This window comes from Ambystoma mexicanum, chromosome 11 (assembly GCF_040938575.1).
Source record: "Ambystoma mexicanum isolate Mex_15411 chromosome 11, UKY_AmexF1_1, whole genome shotgun sequence".
Lineage (NCBI taxonomy): Eukaryota > Metazoa > Chordata > Amphibia > Caudata > Ambystomatidae > Ambystoma > Ambystoma mexicanum.
The window spans coordinates 1198759416-1198776219 of NC_090934.1; the positions used below are offsets into that span (position 1 = coordinate 1198759416).

A 16804-nucleotide genomic window follows, 5' to 3' on the forward strand; every position below is an offset into this window, starting at 1 on the left:
CCAAAATGGTTGGACGACGCACACTGTTTTCCCCCAAAGATCAATACAAGGTCTGTTAATTGCCTCGTCTATGCTGATGATATTGTGCTGATTGATCGCACTCAGATAGGCTTGCAAAACCTGCTGTCGAAGTTGAATGAATATCTAAAAGTAAATGATCTGCAACTAAATACAGGAAAAACTAATATCATGTTTATTGGCAAAACTGTCTCACGGAGGGACAAAAACTTAATGGGCCATTGGGAAAGCTCCGCTTATTATCGTGACATCTATACGATATCTAGGAATAATGGCTAACAATTCCATCTGTGAATCGGCCTGGACGAATGACCTACTGGAAAGCGAACACACTCGGCATTCAAGGTGCAAAAATCAATAAAGACTATGGAAAATTCTCAATTGAACCACTAATAACATTCTATTTGCAGAAGTTAATTCCCACTATAACTTTTGGTGGAGAGTCAGGATGGAACCTCGATTATCGGCTATGGCAGAAGCTTGAAGGCACGTTCTGGAAACGTGCATTGGGGCTCTCAAAAGACATTTCAATGGTGGCCCTGAGATACGAATTGGCCTCGAGTTCACTTCACATGACAATAATTTGGAAAAGTTTATCCTCTCTGAGAAAAATGAAGCTTGGTCTACAAATCTCAGCATATGAAATTTTTAGCAACGATAATGTAAGTTCACAATCGTGCTTACTTCAAACATGGCAATCTGCTTTGACAAATATCATGGAAGCTGCCAACATCAGTATCGAGGAACTAATCGATCGTCCACAACATGCAAAAATAAAACTTGAACTATGGGACTGAATTCTAACCTATGAACACTGTGCATCTCTTAAATCCACTCTACCAGGTTCTAAGAGCATGTTGAAACTACACTCTCTTCCGAAATATTTATCATCTTGTCCCTCTCGTCATCATTGGAACCAATTCTTGAAATTCAGAATGAACGCCCTCGCCACAAGAGAAACTCTGGCGACGACGAGACAAAACCATAGATTCCGACAAATGCAGGTTTTGCATGACAGGAGAAACCGAGTCGTTAAAACATCTTATAACTGCATGCCCAGAGCTCAATATTCCTCGTGAACTACATCTTAGTTCCTACAAACCAATTTTTTATGATGCAGATGACTGGTGGGAACTTGTCTCGATTGGGAGAAGCATCCTGCTCACATGTAGCATAATTAACTTTTTAGATAAGATCTTGGTCAATGACCAAAAAAAATGTTTTCCAAAAACATGTCCAAACTAAAGTGCCTAAACTAAAACACCTTAATGCACTTCAACATCATGCTTTCGGGTGCGGTCCAAATATGCACTCTTACTGGAACTTAATAGCTAAACTTTGGGATACTGTAATGTAACAAAAGTTTGATTTTGTATTGAACTGAAGTTTTACAATAAAATAAAAGAATGTGATCTAAGCAGATTTCACGAGCCTCAGAAATATGTAGATGATGCCAATAACACTGATTGAGCAGGGCCCATCACCTTGTTGATGTGAGATACAATTACAGAGCCATCTGTACTTGGATGATATTCAGTGATGGAGTCTGAGTGGGAGTAAATTATCCATTAGATCCATCCACAATGTCTGCACCTATTAAAGATTGGTCCTTCTCCAACTCGATGACCTAGACTTAAACAACATTTAGCCCAAGGATTTCCATTTATATCATGGTATTTCATATACACCAACTGAAAACCTAGTGTTTACGCACAACTCAAAAATAGCTCAAGAACATGCAGGCAATATTTCAAGGATATTGGGGGAAGTCAGAGTGACACAAGTGAAGGGTAATTCAGACATACTGCTGCATTGGAGACTGATGTCAACATATGGGTCTCATCTGGTTTTCTAAATGCTGGTTGTGGGTCATCATGCGATGCTGACCGGAAGGGAGTTCAAGAAACTCAGACGGAGCACCAAAGCAAATCCATAGCTGATTGGCCATTCAGTGTTGAGTCCTGGTGGTTAGTCTTGTGTGAAATAGATCAGTTACAGGAGTACTGTTTAAAAACATGTTACCTTGAAATGAGTAACAGATGATGTTCAGTTCAGTGTCAAGTAAAGGGGGAGTAAAGTCAGGTTGACTATCCTACTCCTTGTTGTACCTCAACCGTTCAGCCAGACCTCGACCATCCAGTTTCTTTTTCACCACAGACAACCATCTGGTTCACCCCAGGCTGGGGCACCATACACCACCATCCGGAGACACCTTGCCCCAGTAAGACCACTACAATGATGGGTGCACGACAAATCCACCATTTTAGCAATGGTTTTCGCAATGAGCAAGACTAGTTATAACATCCCAAAATTATCCCTGTTTAGATTATTCCTTTGAACTGCACAACACCTTTCATATAGCCTTATAGATGGGCTGAAAGGTCCCCATCGTTGAAAAACTACACCACCCCCAAGTTATGGCACTGAAGAGTGCCATATCTTGAGGGTGGGTCATTATCCCAATCAACTCCTCCATCCAAGGACTATAAGGATATTAGCATACTGGTTTTTGAGTTGTGGGGGTGAACAAAAAAAAAATGAAAAAAAATTAAAAAGGCACCTTAGCAGTCAGAAAGCTAAACTGAAAACTATTTGGTAAAATAAATATGGTTTCATTATTTAATGTTTAAAGTTGGTCTTTAATAGGACAAGCATTTCATTGTAAAATGGGTTCATCTGGAACAGTTTTATCAAAAACGTGCATTAGAGTAGTGTAAAAAGTCAAAAAATTCCTTATAGGAAAATGAAGTCAGTCATGGTTTAATATTTTATCTTTGGCTTTGGTGTGTTAAATTTAAGTTCCTTGGAAAGTGAACTCACATTTCACAGCTGTTTCTTGCATGCAGAGAAACAGCTTTCAGCTGATTTGCAGTTCTGAAGTCAAAATGCCTGGAATGCAGTAAATACCAGTAGTTACTGACACTTTCCGAAAATTCCGATTGGCTGAGAGGTCAATAACCTCCATGTCCCAATATGCTTTAACAAACTTTGCCTAGAAGAGCTTAAAGAAAAAATAAACAAAAAAAAGCCTGGTCTTTTGCACAAAATAGATTATATATACTTAATAAACAGATTGCCTTTGATTTTGAGCTCAGTTTGGCAGAGCAAATGCTTATACAAGATATTAGCCTGCTAAGCACTACAATTCATTGTTGCTTTTTTATTAGGTAGAGTCCCCAACAGCAAAGGCACTGAGAATCTTCACTTACCTTCAGCCTTTGGAACTGCTGTTGTCCCTGTGCAGGGGCTGCAGGAGGAGTGGTGTGGGTGTGGCTCTGCACCACAGGTGTTCCGTGAGCCTGGACTGGTGTAGTGTGATGGTGACCACTGTGAACAGTGGCGACAGCTGGACCATGGCTGCTGGAGCTCTGCTGAACAGCGGACACCTGCAAAGAACGGAAACGACCATGAGGAGACAACTCTGGACTTGGGATCAACTTCTCATTTGTCCCCCATGCCCTACCCCTATAATATGTCTTACACAATCAGTGAATGAAAAATTACATAGCTGTAGCAACATTTTTTCAGATTGACGACCAATGCATATATACATGCTAGGCATTATCCTGTTAGTTGGATCAAGAACCGTCACATTTGTGCCAAAAGACGAAATACATACGGGTAGCCGCCAGGAGCAGATGTTGTAGGCTGACACAAGTTACTTACCTGTAACTCCTGTTCTCCAGCATGGGTCATGCATGTATTCCCATGCTGGGGGGGGGCGTGGCTAAGCAGCCATGGTGTAAGACGCGCTTCTGACCGTCTCCTGCCGATCCGTAATGATCCTTTGGTGTATGGGCACATTAACCCTGAACATTCGCTACCTGAGATGGACCGGAGCTGAGGGGAACACTAGCTGCATCGAATGATGCTACTCCGCTCAAAATTCATCAAGTATTAGAGCGGCTACTGTGGAAATTGTGCTGGCGGTGGAGGACGGCGCTCGGAATTAAAGATGGCGGCTGTGTGAGCTCGCCGAACAAAGGAACGGGAAGATTGAGAAGGAGGGCTTGCTGCGCACCTTGACGGGAAGCATCCTTTGTCAGCCGGGAAAGCGGCCCAAGTGGTAACGTGAAGCGCCCAAGTTGTGCTGCTGCGGAATGCGGAGGAGCGGCCGCCTCAGCGGAGGCTCCGAACCGGGTACGCACGAACGGGGGAGGTGCGTCCTGCCCTTCATCGCCATGTGCCCAGCGCACAGGACACAGGGGGCGCACGGAAACGGGAGTGCACGTGCGCTCCACTCACCCGGCGGCGTACGAGTGCTCTGTGGATCCGACGCAATAGATACAGGACACCCCCGAGGGGCCCCGAAAGCGGCTGCAAATAAGGCCGCAGCACCCGCCCGAGACAGACAGCTGAGGCCAACAGAGGGCCCCCAATGTATGGCTAGCTAGGTGGCTGGGTAGGAAGACTGAGGCCTTCCGGGTCTAGGACAAGGTGGCTAGGGGCCAGCAAACCTCACCTTAAACTGGGGGGATGCCAGACGGCAGGATGACATCCAAACTACCCAAATCCAAGGGGAAGCAGCCCACGATGGAAGACTTCACCAAGACCCTACAACAGGCTGAGGGGGCAAGACCAAAGGACAAGATGCCATCAGAGGACATCACCCTGACGCGAGTTGACCGGCAGATTCTAGAAGCAATGGCAGACCTCAAGGCCACGTGGGAAAGCAAGCTAGAGACAGCCACTGCCGAACTAAAGGCAGCGCTTGAGCTCAAAAAAGGCACACTACAGGAGGTCAACTTGCTCAGATTGGACGTGCGGTAAATGGCGGAACGCACAGACGAGCTGTAGAAAGAAGTGACCATAAACACGACAGCCCAGGACTCTTACGCCTCGGAGATCCACATCCTGAGGCAGCAGGTGGCCAACCTGTAGAACAGGGCAGAGGAGGCCGAAGGGCGCGTCCGAAGGAACAACATGCGCATAGTGGGGCTTCCGGAGGGGGAAGAAGGCCCTAACCCAACGGACTATGTTGAAAACATGCTGTTGCAGGAAATAGGAGTTGGGGTCTTCATGCAAGGGTTCGCTGTGGAGAGAGCCCACAGAGCGCTCAAGAGGAGACCCCCCCTGAAGCCGCCCCCACTCCGCCCCCCGAGGCCAATCATCTCCAAGATACTGAACTACCGGGACAGAGAAGATGCTGGAATATTTCCGGAAGGGGAGCACCATACAAAGGGTTTCTGCGACCATTTTGGCATATCCCCGACTACACACTTCAAGTGCAGAGGCAGAGGCTGAACTATGGGACAGTGAAGAGGAGATTGCGAGAGGCGGGGATGCGATACATGCTGATGTACCCAGCTAAACTGAAAGTGATCCACAAATCCAAAGTTCTGTTTTTCAAGAGTCCGGAGGACGCGACAGATTGGTTGGACGGCCAAAATTGCCCGGAGGGACTCGACGGCCGAAAGAAGGATGACACGGACAAATGAGGTCAAGTTGGGAGAGGGAGGGGTGCAAGCCTGATTTCATGCTGACCGGGACTGGAACGGTGGCCCGGGGAGGGGGGGGAGGCGATAGATACCTCGCATGGCTGTGGATAGTCTCAGAATTGTAACTTGGAATGTAAGAGTTCTCAACAGTTATCTGAAAAGGAATAAAGTGATTATGTACCTGAGAAGGCTGAAAGTGGATATAGCATTACCACAGGAGACCCACCTTACCAGGGACAAACTAGAGTTAGTCAGTCAAGAGAAAGTGGAGGGAGACCACCATGGGAGCCACATACTCAGCGTATGCGAGGGGGGTGGTCACGTGGGTAACACCTCATGTACCATTCCAGCTGCTTCAATCCATGCCAGACCCAGATGTAAGAATGCTAGTGGTGCGGGGATGCTGGAGAACAGGGAGGTGAGCATCATAAACAATTATGCCCACAACCAAGATACATCGGCCTACTACAGGGCCCTATATGATAAACTTAGCCCCCTAATGGGCAGCGCTACCATCTGGGGGGGCGACTTTAATTGTACATTAGACCCCAGGGTGGACAGGTCCGACAAGAAACTAGAGACCCACCCCAGCAGCAAAGGCACTATTGGCCCTCCTGCGGGACTTTGAGCTAGAAGACATATGGAGACTGCTGCATCCGGAGGACAGGCAGTACTCGCATTACTCGGCCCCCCACAACCTATACACTAGATTGGACTATATGTTTGTGACCTCGGGGATAGCTGGGGAAATGATAGGTTCGGAATACAAGGCCAGAGTGCTTTCGGACCACTCCCCCTTGGTGGCGGAATGGAGCCATCAGCCCCCGAGGGCGAGAATCCCGACGTGGAAACTCAGAGCTGAAGCCTTGCAGGACTCGGGGTTCCGAGAGAATCTAAGGGAGGCTATTACCAAGTATTTTGACATTAACACTGGTAGTGTGCAGTCGGAGGGGAGCCTTTGGGATCCGCGCAAAAAAAAGGTAGTACGGGGCGCGGCCATATCTAAGTCCAGAGGGCTCCAAGGGGGCATAGAGCGGGAGCTAGGGAGACAGAGAGGGAGCTGGAAGAAATAATACAGAGGGGGAGAACAGGCTATGTAAGTTAAACTACAAAAGACACATTGAAAGGCAACATGCAGGTGGATATAAACCGGGCAGGCTGTTAGCGTGGCTATACAAGAATGAAACGCTGCGCTCCGTGATCAGGGAGATAAAGGATGAAGATGGCCAGACCTGGGACACCCAAGAAGGAGTCAATGAGGGGTTTCTTAGATTCTACAGGCACCTATACGAGGATACAGGGGAGGAGACTGGGCAGGAGACCCAGGAAACTTTGGAGGACATAGGACTGCCTAAGCTTAGTGACCAGGAGCGGGAGGACCTAGATGCCCCAATCACTCTTGAATAACTAGAGACGATGGTACAGCACCTACCCACGTGTAAGGCCCCGGGGTCAGATGGTCTCCCGAGTGAATCTTACAAGACGTAAAAGCAGGAGGTGCTCCCCCCACTGCTCGCCATGTTAAACAAGGTGTTTAAACAAAGCAGGCTGCCGGAGTCCCTCAGGGAGGCGATGATAATCCCGCTCTTAAAACCAGGTAAGCCAAGCTCGGACTGCGGATCTTACCGACCCCTGTCCATGCTTAACCAAGATAGCAAGATCCTTACGGCTGTGTTGGCAAACAGGCTTAAACATGTCATAGGGAAACTGATCCACCCCGATCAAACAGGGTACGTCCCAGGCAGGAATATAACAGTCAATCACAGGAGACTCCACCACATAATTGAGCAGACAGAAAGGGACCGGGCAAAATGGCGATAGTTTCGTTGGATGCCATTAAGGCGTTCGACTCAGTGAGGTGGCAGTGGTTGCTGGCGGCGCCGAGGGAATATGGCATGGGGCCAAGGTACCCAAGGTGGGTTAGAATGATTTATAGCTCCCCAATCGCTAGGGTTAAAACCAGTGCCATAATCTCGGACAAATGGCAGCTCAGTAGGGGCACGAGACAGGGCTGCCCCTGGTCGCCCATGTTGTATATCCTTGCTCTGGAACCGCTGGCTATCTGCCTCAGACAACAGTATGGGGAGATCGGTATCCCCACAAAGTGAGGGACGCACCTAACATTATATGCGGACGATATCCTGCTATACCTGCGCTTCCCAGAGGAAAACTTGCAATATGTCTTGGAGGTGATGGAACATTACGCCACCCTCTCGGGTATAGCGGTGAACCATAGGAAATCGAGCGTGTTCCACTTGGGGAGATACAGAAAGTCCTCACCGAAACACTTACCTGTCCTGCCGATACCCTGGCAGACTAGGACCTTTCGATACCTGGGTATCGATATATACCACTCGGCCAAGGACAAACACAACACAGAGTGGGCAGTGGCAGGCATTAAGAACAGCATGGGGTTCTGGTCTAGGCTGCCCCTAGCCATGATGGGTAGGGCAGCGCTGATCGAGATGGTGGTCCTGCCGAGACTACTGCATTTCTTTATGAATATCCCATGTATGCTCCCTAACAGTTCTTCGGGAAACTCCACATCTTATGCAGGGGCTTTATCTGGCACACCACTAGAAATAGGGTGGCCTCATGGAAGTTGCAAAACCCCGAGTGACAAAGGGGGCATAAACCTACTGAATTTTGAGCTATAGTATCTGGCAGGGCAGCTTCAGTATGTGGCTAGATGGTTGTCCGAAGAGGAGTCTGCTGAAACCAGGCTTTTGTACAAGGACTCCGCCCCTTACTACTTGAGGGAAGTGGTGTGGTTGCCAAAATCTAAGGTGCAGGGGAGAGCTAAACTCTTGACAGGGGGTTGGGAAATTTGGAACAGAACGTGGCAGGTGGTGGGAATTCCAACCCCATGCTCCCCGCAGGTGCCGTTGGTAGCGGTATGCGGGGAGGACCCGCAATTGACAATAGCGATCCGTAAATATTGGGAACCAATGGGGCTTGTGACACTTGGTGATGTATGGCAAGAGGGTGAGGCACTAGACTTCAGAAAGCTGATGGAAGATACCGGGGTGCACATAGGCCAACATATTACTTATACAAGAGTCATCAAACGGGTGCAGGACAGATGGCCTGCGGAAGTGCTAACCGAGCAACCAGATACGACTATTGAGACATTGTACGACATTTCGGAGGGTGGACATGAAATATCTCGCATATACGATACACTGACAAACGGTGGGCAAGGAGGTGCTGCAACTGAGGCGCGATTGGGAGGAGGAGGTGGGAGAGCCCTTGCTAGACGGACAATGGGACAGAGTCCAAAGGTACCACAAGAAGGTGTCCCGAAACGCAAGGCTCCAGCAGATACAGCTATATGTCACCCATAGGGCATGAATGACCCCCAGTAGGATCGCCAGGTTTGGAAACCCAGCGGTACAAAAGTGCCCACGGTGTGGGGAGGCAGAGGCTGGGCTGATGCATATGTTCTGGGCTTGCCCGGAGGTGGATAGATTCTGGATAGAGATCAAGCTACACTTAGCAGAGAAGGGGATTGTATTGGAGGTGGCGTCAGTATGGGCATGTATGCTGCGGGTGTTCGCCAGACCGCGCAACCTAAAGCACATTAGTAAAATGAAAGACCTGGCTTACATCCTGGCCAAACGAAGAATTGCAATGTGCTGGAAAGGCTGCCCAGCGACCCAGAATAGAGGCGTGGTGGGCGGACCTCCTGAAATGGGCAAACGCAGAAACGACAGTCTGGAATGAAGCAATCAGCAGAGGAGGGGAGGAAGAAGTGGGACCCATGATAGAATGGAGGCAACTGGTGACCACAATGGCAGGTACCCCACCCCAGGCTGGCCTCAGTGATAAGGAAGGAGATGAGTGAGTAAAATGAGATACGTTGGCGGGCGGCACGGAAATAGGGGCTTGAGTTAAAGTGGGGAGGGGGAGGGGAGGACCGCAATGTTTGATGTATGAACCTAATGTTGCAGACTTGTATGCAAATGTCCTCAAAGTTGTAATGTTTGGTGTGTTAATAAAATAAATTATTATTTTTTTTTAAATGCCTATCTTCACATGCTGATGAACATTCCCGATCGTTAAGCCAGGAATCCTCAGTAAAAAGAAAGCCGTTTCACTTTAGACTGAAAACTGTTGTCTCCTCTATAACCAAATCACTGTCCTTTGGGTCATACTGCCCCCATCGAATTACACTAGTCCTCCTAAGCTCCACCCCTAGTGGCCATCTTCAGATTCTGTAGAACACAAAGTGGCAGTATGAGCAAGTTGCAGGTAAGCAACTTGTTCCTTCTCCAGTATGGGGTCTTGCATGGATTCACATGTTCATGAATACCATTACACAGCAGTACATATACACAACCATGCAAGGTGGCAAGGCTCACCATAAGCAACACGCTTACCCTGGCAACAGACTCTCCCTCAAGCAAGCAGCGCTGCTTGGCCGACCTGGGACTCCTTCCTGGAATCCCGGTCGACGCAGTAGAATTTAGTGAAGGTGTGGGTGGACCTCCACGTAACAGCCCTGCAGATGTCGAGCAGGCGAACACCAGAGAGAAACGCCATTGTCGCTGTGATGGATTTGTTGGAATGGGCTCTCTGCCGGCCAAGAAAGAGCAGGAGCCTTCAACGGATGGAAAAGTCCTAAAAAAGGCCTTTTAGGAACTCCTTGATGAGCCTCTGCAACCACAGGGAGGACTTGAAAGGCGCCCAGGTGTACTGAGATATGGCAGCTAGATGAACCCTGATAAAGGCGTGGGCCAGGCCAGCCTTGGCCAGCAAGAGCAGGTACAGTAGGAGCTGCGAAGCTGTGATTCGCAGAGGCGAATCATCCGAGTCCTGCACCACACCATGAAGCGTTTCCACTTGTGACCATAACAAGACAGCATAGGGGAAAGCTCTGGCTTTGCCCAGGATCTTCTTGCACTCCAGCGCAGGGAATAATGCACCAACACTTGGGCTGCAGGAGCAAGGCCAGGAGGCTCAGCAACACTGGGTCGTGGTGCAGTATTGGTCTGTTTTCTCTGGAGAGAAGGACCGGAATTGGAGACAGCCGGATGGACTGAGCCACTGACAGAGTCAGTGAAACGAAATCTGCTGAGGCCACGCCGCAGCAATGAGGACCACACTGCCATGGCAATGTCCGAGTGTGTTGTTCACACGTAGCAGGAGGGGAATCGGCTGTACGGTGTACAGGGAGAGCCCGTCCCATGGGAATGAGAAAGCATGCCCCCTGTTCGGCGAGGTTTGTATGCAGTACCCTCTGGGAACACTACAAACAACTGACTACAGGTATAGGCAACCCAACCTTAGGTTTAAGCTTGTACTACACAGTTTTGGTAGTGTGTTGAGTAGCCAGGCTTATCTCAAGAGGTGAAATGTGAGCTGTAGTGGAGTTGCAAAGATTCACAGTTACAGGTATTCAAATAAACTTATACTCCAGGTTTCTTGCATAAACAATTATTAATTTATCTGACAGTCAGTTATAAAGCTTTCATCAGAAGGGAGCAAATATAATAGTAACACACAACTACACTTCAATACTGTACACTCTTAGTTTTTAAATCAGTAAAGACCATTTTGGGATGGCTCACAGAAGCAACCTACACCCACAGGTGACTTCAATAACTAGGGTGCTGGGACATTAATATCTTACTGTTGGCATTTACAATACTTTAAGAGGTTGGTAAAAGGCAAATGTAATTAGATCACAAGAGACCACAAATATTCTTAAGCAGGCAAATACTTTAGGATCCTCCAAGAAGAGTCATACAATTCAATAGGCTAAGTCAAATCAATGGGCAAAAGTCTTGTATAGGATGAAGCACTTCTGATAAGTGAATGGAAAAGTCTTTGCGCAAGTTCTTAGGAGTCTATGATGAAAAGAAGAAACAAATGTAGGGCCACAAGCTGATTATACTTGCGAGTTGTGGAAGTTACAAGCACTCTACAGTAAGAGGCAAGTACTCTCAGACTTTGTTACAATACCTTAGAAATGAAGAAAAAGATGCAGCTGATGACTTCTGTTCCTGTGCATCCCTCACTGTTCCGGGGCCTCAGTCGTGGGGACAAGAGGGAGGATGTCGGGGGACTTCTGCAATGCACTGGGACGGTCAAAACTCGCAAACGCCAAACTTCACTTTCAGTGGTTCAGTGTTTCAGCTTCTCGCATCTACCGCAAATAGCAACACTGCAGTTCCTGGCTATCGAGATGGACTTTCCTTTCTTCTGGGGTCCCGCCCCGTGTTCAGGAGGCTCAGGCTCGGTCAGTCCTGCTTCCTGGGAGTCCGGAGGAAATTCTTGGAGCTCTTGGCCAGCTTAAAAGCAACACACAATCTGGTTTTCCTCTCCTGGCTATACGGTTTTCAGCAGCAACTCTGTGGAAATTCAACCAGCTCCGAGATGGATGTCCAGGTGGCTTAATTTGGAGTTGATTGGTCTCACCAACTCAAGGGAAGAAGTCATCCTTGCAGGGGCTTCTCTGTCGATGCAAACTTGGCGTTTCGGCACTGCAGCAGGGCTTCACTGGGCAAACCAAAGATCCAGGAGTTGAAGCAGGCATCTTCTTCAAGTTCTTCTTCGGCTCCTTCGTCGGTTCCTTCGTCCAGTGGTCGACTCTGCCTTCCAAGCCAAAGGACTCGCCTTTTATTCAGTTCTCTCCCATTCATTCCAGCCTAGCTGTCAGTCACCCAGCATGGTGGCTGTCCTTGCCAGACAGCCGGCCAACCACCACAGAGTGCATTTGGGTCTCCTAGGAGACTAAGCACAGGGAGTCGGGGACCTCCCTCACTTCCTGCCTACTCCAGACACTCTGGAGCCAGGGGCGGGTTTCACTCCTGAAACCCGCCAAAGGCGAAATGAATAAAGAGACCAAACCTGGTTTGGCGTGCAGAGAAAATCTCAAGCAGGACTTTTCCACAAAGAAATGGCGAAAAAAGAAGACCGGGTGCCATTTTGACAAAGATGGCTCCCGTGTGCGCTTTACTGTAGATGCGAACGCCGTAAAGACACACTATAGTAGTTCAAATGAAACCACCGATACCAGCCATTCAATGAGGAAAGGGTAACAAAAAAATGTTACATGTGAAGCTAGACAAAGGGGATACTAGGTAACCCCTCCAGCACCCTATTGGAAGATAGTGCGTGCTGGGTCTAGCAACTTACAGTGGTAAGTAAAGTCAATTTCACTTTACTGCTCTGGGAAACAGTAGTTTATCTCAGAGAAGGTAGTTAAACCTTTGGGAAATCTTAAAGACTTCCCTGTGTCACCGCACTGAAGGTGCTGTGTGACACAATGTAAAAGATGATGCCTATGGAGTTTGTCAGACTCCATAACTAAACAAAGTGTACAAAATCACATCAAAAATACATGAGTGGGAAAAATGGTCACACTCTCCAGGTAAAAAAAAATCAAGTCCTCCAAATCCAGAAGACTTACTGGGGATCTCTAAGGTGGAGGGAATTAGCACATTTCTGAGAATTCTCCCTAACACCTCCGACTCCTCAGATATCAGAGGATATCTGCAGGCAATACTCTGGCACTCTGAGTCGGCCGCCACCGCACAGAGATTGATCTGGGGTTGACCCCACTAGCAGAAGAGAAGGGATGCTTGCGCCTACTGCAATTCCCACACGGGTAGGACCACAGCTCCCTGGGGAGCGGGTCTGCAATGGTGTCTGCAATGGTGTTCTTGTCGCCTGCCAGGTGGAAAGAGACGAGGAACACATCCAAAATAATGGCCCAGTGCCACAGGACTGGGCTTCCGGGGAGAGAGCGGGGGAGCAAATCCCGCCCTGCTTCCTTATGTAGAATATGGTGGGGGTATTGTCTGTGAAGATTCACACCACCTTCCCTCACAGCTGGGGTTGGAAATACTTGAAAGCCCAGAAGACTGCTCGGAAGCCTAAAGCATGAGACTGTCCTGTGTGGGACCCAGCCCTCCAGTGAGGCATCTGTGATGACCGTGGCCTGGTATGGTTTGAAACTGAGATACCTGAATGAGGCTAGCGTGCCTCCCCCAACATTGATAAGTTTGCTGGAACTCCTAGGTGTGATTGATCTTGTCTGTCCAAGAGCCCATGATCTGCAGCCACCTGGCATTGAGAAACTCCTGGAGAGGCCACATATGAAGCATGCAAAGTGGAACCAAATGGATGCAGAAGGAAATCATGCCCAACAGCGAACTGATGGTGCATACCGTTGCACGGGTACTGCAGACAGCTGCTTAACCATCCCTGGGATAGCGTTCACAGTCCCCTCTGAGGGGATTGCTAGGCATGCAACAGTGTTGAGACAGGCACCCAGGAACAGAGCGTTGTGTGATGGTACCAGGCAGGACTTTGTATAATTGATGGAGAATCAGAGTGCCGTCAGTAGGCCAATGGTCTCGGTCGTGTGCTGCTCCTCTAGAGCGTGCGACCAAGAGCAGATGAGCCAGTCCAGATTAAGATATATACGTGGATGCCCTTGCGGCATAGATGAATCGCTACTGGGGTCAAGCACTTTGTGAACACTCTTGGTGCCAATTTCAGGCTGAAGTACAGAGCCCTAAACTGGTAGTGCCGGCCCACAAAATGCAAGTACTTCCGAAAGTATCTGGAGTGCACTCCTGAGCCCCAGAGCCGTTGAAGTAAAAGATCTACTGCCCCTTTCTTTAACATGGCTTGAACCTCCTGCAACAGTTGTGCCATGTGCAGTTCTTGACGCGCCACAGGAGGAATGCAAAGGCACCTGTGTTCAAACCCCAAGGCATGTCCTTACTGAAGAACGTCCAGCACCCATATGTCTGTGTGTCTGTGGTGAGGTTGTTCCACTGTTTGAAAGCCGGCCTCCCACAGGGGGTCTGAAAGATGGGGATTGGGTCCACGGCTGGAAAGGGCCTTGCTTGGGCTTCTGCGTCCTAGCCGGAGGGCGGTAATGCAGCGTTCTGCTGCCCTAGGCCTGGGAGCAGCCCCTGGAGTCTTCCTGGATGGTGGAGCCTGGGGTGGGGGGTGTGGGGGGCTGACAGTAGGGCATAGTGCACCCCTTGGAGGGCCCGGGGTCCTTCACTCGAAGAACAAAAGGACAAACTCCTCTGCTGTAAGGTCCCTAGAGAGCGCTCTGTCTCCTTATCAGTCCTGATACCCTGGAACATCTCATCTACTGCCTTCCCAAACAAGCTGTCCCCATCAAGGCATGAGCACCACCTTCAACCTAGTGGCCTTCAGCCAACCCTGGCATCAAAGGGCCACACCATTGACCATCTGGCAGAACCCGTAGTCAGCGCCTCTGTGATGGCGTGATCAGAGACCACGTCTCCCTCCTGGAACAGGGCCAGTACTTCTGCCTTTTTGTCATCCAGCTGGAAATCCAATATCAGCCAAAGCTTGGACCAAATCTCCCTATTGTAACGTGACAGGATGGCGGAAGCGTTGGCGACCTCGACAGTGGAAGCTGCGGTGTAAATGATGCATTTGCCAACCACATCCAGTTTGTGGTCCTCCTGGTCCGAGTGCACCATGATCATGGTGCAGGGCCGAAACCTCTTGGGGAACAAAGACAGGTATGGATCTTGACGTGGAGAGTTTTCCTAGGACATGGGCCGTAGGGGGCCCTCCTCATGGTCTGAGTAAAAATGTTCAGGCAGCCGTTCATCCTCCGAACTACTGTAGATTTGAGTAGATTTCCTTGGAGACCCCACTGGAGCCAGTGGAGACCTCCCTCAATGGTTTCTGCTGAAAGTCAGACTGAGGAAGCAACTCCTTCACCCTACCTGAATCCTTTTAGAAAGGAGGTGATTTGGAATTTGCGAAATCGGAGCAGCCACCGACAAAGTCGTGGTTGGTACAACAGACAGAGCCATGGAGGTAAAGCCACCCTTGGTGTTGACGTCATCGTCAATGTAGAAACAACCGTCATGGCTGAACCTCATCGACAAAGTGGAGGTAGAGGTTGACCAGGTGGTGGTCAAAAAGGCAGTCAACAGTGTCGTGCCCGTCAACGAGGTGGAGGTATATTTGCTGACAAAGTGATTGTCAGCGAGTCTGTAGACCTGGTTGACGAGGGCATCACCAACTGGATCTTGGAGAGTGAAGATGACGAGGGAGCCGCCAACTAGCCTCCCGCAGGTCTCTCTTTCAATGACCTGTCCTTGGAAGAGGACTTGTGTTTGAAAGGGGTTGGGAACTTCCTCACAGAAGGCACCCGACTAGCTGGTAGGCTTACCGGAGACGGGGAGCAAGCCCTTCCCGGACCACATCTCGCAAAACCGACTTGTGGGTGCAGATGCGCAATGTTTCGCCTTCTTTTGAATCCACTCAGAAGGAGCATCCTCAAATGACATCCACCTCTTTCTCAGAGGGAGCATACTCGTGGTACCTGCCGGTCCTCGACAAGGCAGGACTGTGCTCGGAGGTCACGTCAGAGGACTTCTCCTCCTTGAGCCAAGTCACCAACCGGCAATATGGTCTCTCTTGGTCTTCGCTGGCAAACCATAGCAGATCTCACACCAGTCTTCATCGTGGCCCGGATGCAGACAATAGATTCACTTGAAGAGCCGACCTTCAACATAAATGTTCAGGCCACAGGATACACAGGCCCTGAAGAGACTACTCTTGTCCATATCGGACATCATCGAGGTGCAATGTAGGCCAAAGCTTGCAGAGAGAAGATTCAACGATGGAACGCCATCTTTTCCGACAACGGATTCCTCCTGCCGGTAGTCGACGTGCACAGTCCGTAAGGAAAGGATTTGAGAAAAACAAATCGAAAATTAGCAACAAAAAAAAGTCAAAATCTGAGGAAAAAAATTAGAACTTCCAACACTGAAACATATGGTAAAAATATGAAGATGGTCAACAGGGGTGGAGCTTAGAAGGAGGAGTGTCATTGCATGGGCGCAGCATGACCCAAAGGACCGTCATTGGTTATAGGCCAGCAGTTTACAGTATAGAGAAACTGCTATCTTTTTACCTGAATTCCCAGCGTGACGACAAGGAATATTAATGAGCATGTGAATCCATGCAAGACCACATGCTGGAGAAACGTCCTAAGGAAACAAATGGAAACACAAAATGGGCAACATCTCCATGCCGTATATCGGAAATGTATTGGTCACCACAACAAATAACAGCTGCAAGTAAGCATTGCATAAATAGGTCCCAATGCTTACCGTTTAAAGAAGCCCAATTCCTTGAAAAATGTGCGAACAAAGTGAAGAACTAACTTATCAAGGCACAGACTTAATAACTGGCAGCATCTTGTCTCTATAGCTTTTGTAATAAAGGTTTATTTTGTACTTTACAACTTAATAGTATTCTGACATTTCCGCTAGCTCTACGGCCCCACTCCAAAACAAATGTTGACTTTAAAGTCGCAGCCACATTTGGTCAAG

The 16804-nt window shown here is 48.8% G+C and overlaps 1 protein-coding gene across 7 annotated transcripts in view; it reads right to left on the reverse strand.

Annotated features, from left to right (window-relative positions):
• SIN3A (SIN3 transcription regulator family member A) overlaps positions 1–16804 on the reverse strand; it is a 1166566-nt gene that overhangs the window by 921813 nt on the left and 227949 nt on the right. For all 7 annotated transcript variants that reach the window (XM_069624553.1, XM_069624552.1, XM_069624555.1 and 4 more), the window contains exon 3: positions 3228–3404. In XM_069624553.1, the coding sequence (XP_069480654.1) occupies positions 3228–3404 (177 nt within the window). The remainder of the gene's footprint in view (positions 1–3227; positions 3405–16804) is intronic.